Source organism: Taudactylus pleione, unplaced genomic scaffold (assembly GCF_031769625.1).
Source record: "Taudactylus pleione unplaced genomic scaffold, aTauple2 ptg000231l, whole genome shotgun sequence".
NCBI lineage: Eukaryota > Metazoa > Chordata > Amphibia > Anura > Myobatrachidae > Taudactylus > Taudactylus pleione.
Window position 1 is genome coordinate 742,501 of NW_028284633.1, and position 12,645 is coordinate 755,145.

The following is a 12,645-nucleotide window of genomic DNA, read 5'->3' on the forward strand; positions in this document are numbered from 1 at the left end:
TTAGGCACTTGGGGGGGAGGTTAGGGTTAGGTACCCCTAAGGAGGGTTAGGGAGTTAGGTTAGTTTATACTTACCTATCCACGATCGGGATTTCCAGCGCTGTCGGGCTTCCGCTGCCGGGAACTCTGCTTCTGTCGGCCTGCCAGTGCCGAGACAAATGACGGTAATACCCAGGAAAGCAAGACTTGTTACTCGTTGTCTTATGCTGCATACACACAGTCAGATTTTGTTTCAGAAATGAACGATAACGATCGCTGACATCGTCTGTGTTTGAAGTCAGATTTTGATTCATTTTCGTTCAATCGTTCATCGTTGATGAAATCATTCAAATCGTTGTAAAAATCTTTCAATCGTTCAATCGATCAGCAAATCTGACCATGTGTATGCACCATAATGCTGCCCATCCACTTAACGATGCGGGGGACGACGGCACGATTACGATGCCGTCGTCTCCCGCGGGGTGAATTGTATACACTGAACGCAGATCAATCATCCCTGAACATGGCAATCTGACGGCGGTCATCAGGTTGACCGTCATGTTCGAGCGATGATTCATGTTAAAAACGAGAAGCGGGCGCGCATCGCTGGTCGTTTTTAACCTTTTACTGCCCGATTTGCGGGCGATTACCAAGCGATGGAGCGATAACGACCATCGTTATCGCTCCATCGCTAGGTTTAATCGCCTAGTGGATGGGCAGCTTAACTCTATAATACATTACAAAATGGCTAAGGGACCTATTTATCAATCTAAAAGAGCAGTTACACATTCTTTAGGGGTATTTTGGTATCGGAGTAATTTAAGGAAAGCTTAATGCGGAAGGTACACTAGAGTAGAAAACAGAAGTCCCCATGATTCTTAATGGAGATTGACTCTGCGCACGTGCGGCCTGATGGGTGCGCGTGTACAACGGGTCAGAACCCACAAGTCACTTTTTTTGCCACTGAGCAAACCGTGAAATAAGAGCCATTGTGGCACAGACGGCGCCTGGGAGCGGCTCCTAATGGATGCACTTTCCCGGTGTGATTATAATGGTAATTTGCCCCATTAAGTCAACTTTTATCGGTATGAATAACAGCAAAAACAGATGTCAATTAATGGGGTAAAAATGCAACCAATGGAAAATGTGAATAAGAACCCACCAATCAGCTTCTGTCATTCTTCTCGCACAGCCTGTAAAATGACAGATAGAAGCTGATTGGTTATTTATATCTCTTTACTAGATTTGATACATCTTCCCCTAAGGCTCATAACTTTCACAAACACTTACACACCTGACATCGTACAACTGTATACCAGACTTCTCACAGACGCCAGCAGTATAATATATAACATGAGAAGGTTACTTAGGTCCATAATAAATGATGTTTTCTGCCTTTACATGTACAGTAAGCATACAGAATGCAGCAGCCAGGGTGTAGCTGCTCACTGCTGCTGTGGCCCCCATGCACGGGGGCCAATGTACAGTATGTATAGTGTAGGCATTTTAGGGATTTCAGGGTCCCTTGTGCATGTTTAAGATCAGACCAGGAACCTCTGAAGCTGACGAGCTCTTAATGCCGGTCCCCATTGCAGTAACCACGCCTCATTGCAGTAGCCACGCCTCATCAAAGTAGCCATGTCCCAACGCAGTAGCTAGGCCCCAACGCAGTAGCCACACCCCATTGCAGTAGCCACACCCCATTGCAGTAGTCACGCCCCATTGCAGCAGCCACGCCCATGAGGCACTCCTGAATATTGGGTCACCTCATGGCAGCATCCAATGTCTATAGGTGATTGCCAATGCAGAATTACAGGTTGAGTCGCTCATATCTAAATATTCCGAAATACGCAAATTTTTTAGCATGACTGAAATAGTGAAACATTTGCTTTTTGATGGTTTAATGTACACAATTTACCCCATTAATTGACATCTGTTTTTGTTGTTATTCATACCGATAAAAGTTGACTTAATGGGACAAATTACCATTATAATCACACCGGGAAAGTGCGTCCATTAGGAGCCGCTCCCAGGCGCCGTCTGTGCCACAATGACTCTTATTTCACGGATTGCTCAGTGGCAAAAAAAGAAATTGATTGAAAACATTGTATAAAATGACCTGCAGTCTGTGTGTATAAGGCGTATATAACGACCTGCAGGCTGTGTGTATAAGATGTTTATAATGACCTGCACGCTGTGTGTATAAGGTGTATATAATGACCTGCACGCTGTGTGTATAAGGTGTATATAACACATAAGTGCATTCTGTGTGTTTAGATTTGGGTCCCATTCCCAAGATATCTCATTATAGTATGCAAATAATACGGAATATTCCGATATCCAAAATACCCCTAGTCCCAAGCATTTTGTACATGGGAGACTCAACCCCTAACAGTATCATTGGGCACATTCAGTAATGCTGGAACATTGCGACATCACCTCTGTAATATGCTATTATTTATGCTACACCTGTCCTCCGTCTCCCAGACAGACGAGGGAGAGTCTCTTTCTCTTATCAGTGAAACCAATACTGCAACCGTTGGAGGTCTGAACCCTGGGGCCATCTATTCCTTCCAGGTGAGAGCTAGAACAGAGCGCGGATACGGAGCCTACAGTGGAAACATGTACTTCCAAACCCTGCTGGGAGGTGAGCGCAACAAGCCTGCACTAGGCACCTATACTCTGCTGGGAGGTGAGCGCAACAAGCCTGCACTAGGCACCCATACTGTGCTGGGAGGTGAGCGCAACAAGCCTGCACTAGGCACCTATAATCTGCTGGGAGGTGAGAGGAACAAGCCTGCACTAGGCATCTATACTCTGCTGGGAGGTGAGCGCAACAAGCCTGCACTAGGCATCTATACTCTGCTGGGAGGTGAGCGCAATAAGCCTGCACTAGGCACCTATAATCTGCTGGGAGGTGAGCGCAACAAGCCTGCACTAGGCACACATACTCTGCTGGGAGGTGAGCGCAACAATCCTGCACTAGGCATCTATACTCTGCTGGGAGGTGAGCGCAACAAGCCTGCACTAGGCATCTATACTCTGCTGGGAGGTGAGCGCAACAAGACTGCACTAGGCATCTATACTCTGCTAGGAGGTGAGCGCAACAAGCCTGCACTAGGCACACATACTCTGCTGGGAGGTGAGCGCAACAAGCCTGCACTAGGCACACATACTCTGCTGGGAGGTGAGCGCAACAAGCTTGCACTAGGCACGTATAATCTGCTGGGAGGTGAGAGGAACAAGCCTGCACTAAGCATCTATACTCTGCTGGGAGGTGAGCGCAACAAGCCTGCACTAGGCACACATACTCTGCTGGGAGGTGAGCGCAACAAGCCTGCACTAGGCATCTATAATCTGCTGGGAGGTGAGCGCAGCAAGCCTGCACTAGGCATCTATACTCTGCTAGGAGGTGAGCGCAACAAGCCTGCACTAAGCATCTATACTCTGCTGGGAGGTGAGCGCAACAAGCCTGCAGTAGGCATCTATACTCTGCTGGGAGGTGAGCGCAACAAGCCTGCACTAGGCATCTATACTCTGCTGGGAGGTGAGCGCAACAAGCCTGCACTAGGCATCTATACTCTGCTGGGAGGTGAGCGCAACAAGCCAGCACTAGGCATCTATACTCTGCTGGGAGGTGAGCGCAACAAGCCTGCACTAGGCATCTATACTCTGCTGGGAGGTGAGCGCAACAAGCCTGCACTAGGCACACATACTCTGCTGGGAGGTGAGCGCAACAAACCTGCACTAGGCATCTATACTCTGCTGGGAGGTGAGCGCAACAAGCCTGCACTAGGTACCCATACTCTGCTGAGAGGTGAGCGCAACAAGCCTGCACTAGGCACACATACTCTGCTAGGAGGTGAGCGCAACAAGCCTGCACTAGGCATCTATACTGTGCTGGGAGGTGAGCGCAACAAGCCTGCACTAGGCATCTATTCTCTGCTGGGAGGTGAGCGCAACAAGCCTGCACTAGGCATCTATACTCTGCTGGGAGCTGAGCGCAACAAGCCTGCACTAGGCATCTATACTCTGCTGGGAGGTGAGCGCAACAAGCCTGCACTAGGCATCTATACTCTGCTGGGAGGTGAGCGCAACAAGCCTGCACTAGGCATCTATACTCTGCTGGGAGGTGAGTGCAATAAGCCTGCACTAGGCATCTATACTCTGCTGGGAGGTGAGCGCAACAAGCCTGCACTAGGCATCTATACTCTGCTGGGAGCTGAGCGCAACAAGCCTGCACTAGGCATCTATACTCTGCTGGGAGGTGAGCGCAACAAGCCTGCACTAGGCATCTATACTCTGCTGGGAGGTGAGCGCAACAAGCCTGCACTAGGCATCTATACTCTGCTGGGAGGTGAGCGCAACAAGCCTGCACTAGGCATCTATACTCTGCTAGGAGGTGAGAGGAACAAGCCTGCACTAGGTACCCATACTCTGCTGGGAGGTGAGCGCAACAAGCCTGCACTAGGCACACATACTCTGCTAGGAGGTGAGCGCAACAAGCCTGCACTAGGCACCCATACTGTGCTGGGAGGTGAGCGCAACAAGCCTGCACTAGGCATCTATTCTCTGCTGGGAGGTGAGCGCAACAAGCCTGCACTAGGCATCTATACTCTGCTGGGAGCTGAGCGCAACAAGCCTGCACTAGGCATCTATACTCTGCTGGGAGGTGAGCGCAACAAGCCTGCACTAGGCATCTATACTCTGCTGGGAGGTGAGCACAACGAGCCTGCACTAGGCATCTATACTCTGCTGGGACTTGAGCGCAAGAAGCCTGCACTAGGCTCACATACTTTGCTGAGTAACACACTGCTCTTCCTTCCAGCCTCAGGGGGAGAGGTTAAATCTTCGGAGAGAGATAAAGTGGAGAGAGAAAAAGAACCAACCAATCAGCTCCTAGCTGCCATTTTTCAAACACAGGTGAGTTAGGAGCTGATTGGCTGGTAATCTCCGTACACTCTATGGGCCTGATTCAGAGCTGAACGCTCTGACAAAAGCGCTCGCTCTGAATCAGGGCCCTCCTACCTATTTTAGGAGCTTACTCATGGACGCTCGCATAGCTGTGGATTACCACCCACAGCTTATGCGAGCGTCCATGATGATGGTTGCGATGGTCAAGACCATCGCGACCATCGGGCTTGCGACAGAGACCCTGCGGTAGGGTCTCGCTGCCGCAAGCCCTGGAGTGATTTTGGCTCTATCAGAGCCAAAATCACTCCCACTGACATCACTAGTGATGTCAGTGGGGCCGGCTTCAGACGGTAGGCATTCCCATGGGAACGCCTCCGTCTGGCAGGCACGCCCCCGGCACGCCCACCAAAGGGGGCGTGCTGTCAATCAACATCGACAGCACGCCCCCTTTGGTGCGAGACCCGGAGTGACGGAGCTCCCTCCGTCGTGCGCATGCGCAGTGGGGCAACATCGACCCGTTAGCGAGGGTCCTTTGCTCGCGAACGGGTCTGAATGACCCCCTATCTCTCTCCAAGGCTTAGTACATAGACCCCCTGGCGCCAAGTGTCTTTTTCGCTTAACTGCACAACTTAGTTACACAAATGAATGACCGTACCACCGCTACCTGGGCACACGTATTCCGGCATTAGTTACCTGGGCGTATGTATTCCGGCATTAGTTACCTGGGCACCCATATTCCGGCAATAGTTACTTGGGCTCACGTATTCCGGCATTAGTTACCTGGGCACACGTATTCCGGCATTAGTTACCTGGGCACAGGTATTCCGGGTTTAGTCACCTAGGCACACATATTCCAGCATTAGTTACCTGGGCACACGTAGTCTGGCATTAGTTACCTGGGCGCACGTAGTCTGGCATTAGATACCTGGGCACACGTAGTCTGGCATTATTTACCTGGGCACACGTATTCCGTCATTAGTTACCTGGGCGCACGTATTCCGGCATTAGTTACCTGGGCACACTTATTCCGTCATTAGTTACCTGGGCGCACGTATTCCGGCATTAGTTACCTGTGCACAGGTATTCCGGGTTTAGTCACCTGGGCACACGTATTCCGTCATTAGTCACCTGGGCACACATAGTCTGGCATTAGTTACCTGGGCGCACGTATTCCGGCATTAGTGACCTGGGCACACGTAGTCTGGCATTAGTCACCTGGGCGCACATATTCCAGCATTAGTCACCTGGGCACACGTATTCCGGCATGAGTTACCTGGGCACACGTATTCCAGCATTAGTTACCTGGACACACGTATTCCGGCATTAGTTACCTGGGCGCAAGTATTCCAGCATTAGGTACCTGGGCACACGTATTCTGGCATTTGTTACCTGGGCGCACGTATTCCAGCATTAGGTACCTGGGCACACATATTCCAGCAATAGGTACCTGGGCACAGGTATTCCGGGTTTAGTCACCTGGGCACACGTATTCCGTCATTAGTCACCTGGGCACACATAGTCTGGCATTAGTTACCTGGGCGCACGTATTCCGGCATTAGTTACCTGGGCACACGTAGTCTGGCATTAGTCACCTGGGCGCACGTATTCCAGCATTAGTCACCTGGGCACACGTATTCCGGCATGAGTTACCTGGGCACACGTATTCCAGCATTAGGTACCTGGGCACACGTATTCCGGCATTAGTTACCTGGGCACACGTATTCCAGCATTTGGTACCTGGGCACACGTATTCCGACATTAGTTACCTGGGCGCACGTATTCCGGCATTAGTTACCTGGGCGCACGTATTCCGGCATTAGTTACCTGGGCACAGGTATTCCGGGTTTAGTCACCTGGGCACACATATTCCAGCATTAGTTACCTGGGCACACGTAGTCTGGCATTAGTTACCTGGGCACACGTATTCCGGCATTAGGTACCTGGGCACACGTATTCCGGCATTAGTTACCTGGGCGCACGTATTCCGGCATTAGTTACCTGGGCGCATGTATTCCGCCATTAGTTACCTGGGCGCACGTATTCCGGCATTAGGTACCTGGGAGCACGTATTCCGGCATTAGTTACCTGGGCATACGTATTCCGGCATTAGTTACCTGGGCACATGTATCACATATTCCAGCATTAGTTACCTGGGCACACGTATTCCAGCATTAGTTACCTGGGCACACGTATTCCAGCATTAGGTACCTCGGCACACGTATTCCAGCATTAGTTACCTGGGCAAACGTAGTCTGGCATTAGTTACCTGGGCACACGTATTCCGGCATTAGTTACCTGGGCGCACGTATTCCGTCATTAGTTACCTGGGCGCACATATTCCGGCATTAGTTACCTGGGCACAGGTATTCCAGGTTTAGTCACCTGGGCACACGTATTCCGTCATTAGTCACCTGGGCACACATAGTCTGGCATTAGTTACCTGGGCGCACGTATTCCGGCATTAGTTACCTGGGCACACATAGTCCGGCATTAGTCACCTGGGCGCACGTATTCCAGCATTAGTCACCTGGGCACACGTATTCCAGCATTAGTCACCTGGGCACACGTATTCCGGCATGAGTTACCTGGGCACACGTATTCCAGCATTAGGTACCTGTGCACACGTATTTCTGCATTAGTTACCTGGACACACGTATTCCGGCATTAGTTCCCTGGGCACACATATTCCAGCATTAGGTACCTGGGCGCACGTATTCCAGCATTAGGTACCTGGGCGCACGTATTCCAGCATTAGGTACCTGGGCGCACGTATTCCAGCATTAGTTACCTGGGCACACGTATTCCAGCATTAGGTACCTGGGCACACGTATTCCGGCATTAGTTACCTAGGCGCACGTATTCCGGCATTAGTTACCTGGGCACACGTATTCCAGCATTAGGTACCTGGGCGCACGTATTCCAGCATTAGGTACCTGTACACACGTATTCCGGCATTAGTTACCTGGGCGCACGTATTCCAGGGTTAGGTACCTGGGCGCACGTATTCCAGCATTAGGTACCTGGGAACACGTATTCCGGCATTAGTTACCTGGGCACACGTATTCCGGCATTAGGTACCTGGGCACACGTATTCCGGCATTAGTTACCTGGGCGCACGTATTCCGGCATTAGTTACCTGGGCGCACGTATTCCGGCATTAGGTACCTGGGAGCACGTATTCCGGCATTAGTTACCTGGGCAAACGTATCACATATTCCAGCATTAGTTACCTGGGCACACGTATTCCAGCATTAGGTACCTCGGCACACGTATTCCAGCATTAGTTACCTGGGCAAACGTAGTCTGGCATTAGTTACCTGGGCACACGTATTCCGGCATTATTTACCTGGGCGCACGTATTCCGGCATTAGTTACCTGGGCGCACGTATTCCGGCATTAGTTACCTGGGCACAGGTATTCCGGGTTTAGGCACATGGGCACACGTATTCCGTCATTAGTCACCTGGGCACACATAGTCTGGCATTAGTTACCTGGGGCACAGGTATTCCGGGTTTAGTCACCTGGGCACACGTATTCCGTCATTAGTCACCTGGGCACACATAGTCCGGCATTAGTTACCTGGGCGCACATATTCCGGCATTAGTTACCTGGGCGCACATATTCCGGCATTAGTCACCTGGGCACACATAGTCCGGCATTAGTCACCTGGGCGCACGTATTCCAGCATTAGTCACCTGGGCACACGTATTCCGGCATGAGTTACCTGGGCACACGTATTCTGGCATTAGGTACCTGTGCACACTTATTTCTGCATTAGTTACCTGGACACACGTATTCCGGCATTAGTTCCCTGGGCACACATATTCCAGCATTAGGTACCTGGGCGCACGTATTCCAGCATTAGGTACCTGGGCGCACGTATTCCTGCATTAGTTACCTGGGCGCACGTATTCCAGCATTAGTTACCTGGGCACACGTATTCCAGCATTAGGTACCTGGGCACACGTATTCCGGCATTAGTTACCTAGGCGCACGTATTCCGGCATTAGTTACCTGGGCACACGTATTCCAGCATTACGTACCTGGGCGCACGTATTCCAGCATTAGGTACCTGTACGCACGTATTCCGGCATTAGTTACCTGGGCGAACGTATTCCAGCATTAGGTACCTGGGCGCACGTATTCCAGCATTAGGTACCTGGGAACACGTATTCCGGCATTAGTTACCTGGGCACACGTATTACGGCATTAGGTACCTGGGCACACGTATTCCGGCATTAGTTACCTGGACACACGTATTCCGGCATTAGTTACCAGGGCGCACGTATTCCGGCATTAGTTACCTGGGCGCACGTATTCCGGCATTAGGTACCTGGGAGCACGTACTCCGGCATTAGTTACCTGGGCAAACGTATCACATATTCCAGCATTAGTTACCCGGGCGCACGTACTCCAGCATTAGTTACCCGGGCACACATATTCCAGCATTAGTTACCCGGGCGCACGTATTCCAGCATTAGGTACCTGGGCACACGTATTCCTGCATTAGTTACCTGGGCACACGTAGTCTGGCATTAGTCACCTGGGCGCACGTATTCCAGCATTAGTCACCTGGGCACACGTATTCCGGCATGAGTTACCTGGGCACTGGGCGCACGTATTCCTGCATTAGTTACCTGGGCACACGTATTCCAGCATTAGTTACCTGGGAACACGTATTCCGCATTAGTTACCTGGGAACACGTATTCCGCATTAGTTACCTGGGCACACGTATTCCCGCATTAGGTACCTGGGCACACGTATTCCGGCATTAGTTACCTGGGCGCACGTATTCCAGCATTAGGTACCTGGGCGCACGTATTCCGGCATTAGTTACCTGGGCGCACGTATTCCGGCATTAGGTACCTGGGCACACGTATTCCGGCATTAGTTACCTGGGCGCACGTATTCCGGCATTAGTTACCTGGGCACACGTATTCCAGCATTAGGTACCTGGGCACACGTATTCCAGCATTAGGTACCTGGGAACACGTATTCCAGCATTAGGTACCTGGGCACACGTATTCCTGCATTAGTTACCTGGGCACACGTAGTCTGGCATTAGTCACCTGGGCGCACGTATTCCAGCATTAGTCACCTGGGCACACGTATTCCGGCATGAGTTACCTGGGCACTGGGCGCACGTATTCCTGCATTAGTTACCTGGGCACACGTATTCCTGCATTAGTTACCTGGGCACACGTAGTCTGGCATTAGTCACCTGGGTGCACGTATTCCAGCATTAGTCACTTGGGCACACGTATTCCGGCATGAGTTACCTGGGCACACGTATTCCGGCATTAGTTACCTGGGCGCACGTATTCCAGCATTAGGTACCTGGGCGCACGTATTCCGGCATTAGTTACCTGGGCACACGTATTCCGGCATTAGGTACCTGGGCACACGTATTCCGGCATTAGTTACCTGGGCACACGTATTCCGGCATGAGTTACCTGGGCACTGGGCGCACGTATTCCTGCATTAGTTACCTGGGCACACGTATTCCAGCATTAGTTACCTGGGTACACGTATTCCGCATTAGTTACCTGGGAACACGTATTCCGCATTAGTTACCTGGGCACACGTATTCCAGCATTAGGTACCTGGGCACACGTATTCCGGCATTAGGTACCTGGGCACACGTATTCCGGCATTAGGTACCTGGGCACACGTATTCCGGCATTAGTTACCTGGGCGCACGTATTCCGGCATTAGGTACCTCGGCACACGTATTCCAGCATTAGTTACCTGGGCAAACGTAGTCTGGCATTAGTTACCTGGGCACACGTATTCCGGCATTAGTTACCTGGGCGCACGTATTCCGTCATTAGTTACCTGGGCGCACGTATTCCGTCATTAGTTACCTGGGTGCACGTATTCCGGCATTAGTTACCTGGGCACAGGTATTCCGGGTTTAGTCACATGGGCACACGTATTCCGTCATTAGTCACCTGGGCCCACATAGTCTGGCATTAGTTACCTGGGGCACAGGTTTTCCGGGTTTAGTCACCTGGGCACACGTATTCCGTCATTAGTCACCTGGGCACACATAGTCCGGCATTAGTTACCTGGGCGCACATATTCCGGCATTAGTTACCTGGGCGCACATAGTCCGGCATTAGTCACCTGGGCGCACGTATTCCAGCATTAGTCACCTGGGCGCACGTATTCCGGCATGAGTTACCTGTGCACACGTATTTCTGCATTAGTTACCTGGACACATGTATTCCGGCATTAGTTCCCTGGGCACACATATTCCAGCATTAGGTACCTGGGCGCACGTATTCCAGCATTAGGTACCTGGGCGCACGTATTCCAGCATTAGGTACCTGGGCGCACGTATTCCAGCATTAGTTACCTGGGCGCACGTATTCCAGCATTAGGTACCTGGGCACACGTATTCCAGCATTAGGTACCTGGGCACACGTATTCCGGCATTAGTTACCTGGGCGCACGTATTCCGGCATTAGTTACCTGGGCACACGTATTCCAGCATTACGTACCTGGTCGCACGTATTCCAGCATTAGGTACCTGTACGCACGTATTCCGGCATTAGTTACCTGGGCGCACGTATTCCAGCATTAGGTACCTGGGCGCACGTATTCCAGCATTAGGTACCTGGGAACACGTATTCCGGCATTAGTTACGTGGGCACACGTATTCCAGCATTAGGTACCTGGGCACACGTATTCCGGCATTAGTTACCTGGACACACGTATTCCGGCATTAGTTACCTGGGCGCACGTATTCCGGCATTAGTTACCTGGGCGCACGTATTCCGGCATTAGTCACCTGGGCAAACGTATCACATATTCCAGCATTAGTTACCCGGGCGCACGTACTCCAGCATTAGTTACCCGGGCACACATATTCCAGCATTAGTTACCCGGGCGCACGTATTCCAGCATTAGGTTCCTGGGCACACGTATTCCGGCAATAGTTACCTGGGCGCACGTATTCCAGCATTAGGTACCTGGGCGCACGTATTCCGGCATTAGTTACCTGGGCACACGTATTCCGGCATTAGTTACCTAGGCGCACGTATTCCGGCATTAGTTACCTGAGCGCACGTATTCCAGCATTACGTACCTGGGCGCACGTATTCCAGCATTAGGTACCTGTACGCACGTATTCCGGCATTAGTTACCTGGGCGCACGTATTCCAGCATTAGGTACCTGGGCGCACGTATTCCAGCATTAGGTACCTGGGAACACGTATTCCGGCATTAGTTACCTGGGCACACGTATTCCGGCATTAGTTACCTGGGCGCACGTATTCCGGCATTAGTTACCTGGGCGCACGTATTCCGGCATTAGGTACCTGGGAGCACGTATTCCGGCATTAGTTACCTGGGCAAACGTATCACATATTCCAGCATTAGTTACCCGGGCGCACGTACTCCAGCATTAGTTACCCGGGCACACATATTCCAGCATTAGTTACCCGGGCGCACGTATTCCAGCATTAGGTACCTGGGCACACGTATTCCTGCATTAGTTACCTGGGCACACGTAGTCTGGCATTAGTCACCTGGGCGCACGTATTCCAGCATTAGTCACCTGGGCACATGTATTCCGGCATGAGTTACCTGGGCACTGGGCGCACGTATTCCTGCATTAGTTACCTGGGCACACGTATTCCAGCATTAGTTACCTGGGAACACGTATTCCGCATTAGTTACCTGGGAATACGTATTCCGCATTAGTTACCTGGGCACACGTATTCCAGCATTAGGTACCTGGGCACACGT

At 51.3% G+C, this 12,645-nt stretch overlaps 1 protein-coding gene across 2 annotated transcripts in view; it reads left to right on the plus strand.

Moving 5' to 3' along the window:
• Positions 1-12,645, plus strand: part of LOC148516902 (ephrin type-B receptor 5-like) — a 170,968-nt gene that overhangs the window by 115,801 nt on the left and 42,522 nt on the right. For both annotated transcript variants that reach the window (XM_088479377.1, XM_088479378.1), the window contains exon 7: positions 2,466-2,625. In XM_088479377.1, coding sequence (XP_088335503.1) covers positions 2,466-2,625 — 160 coding nt within the window. The remainder of the gene's footprint in view (positions 1-2,465; positions 2,626-12,645) is intronic.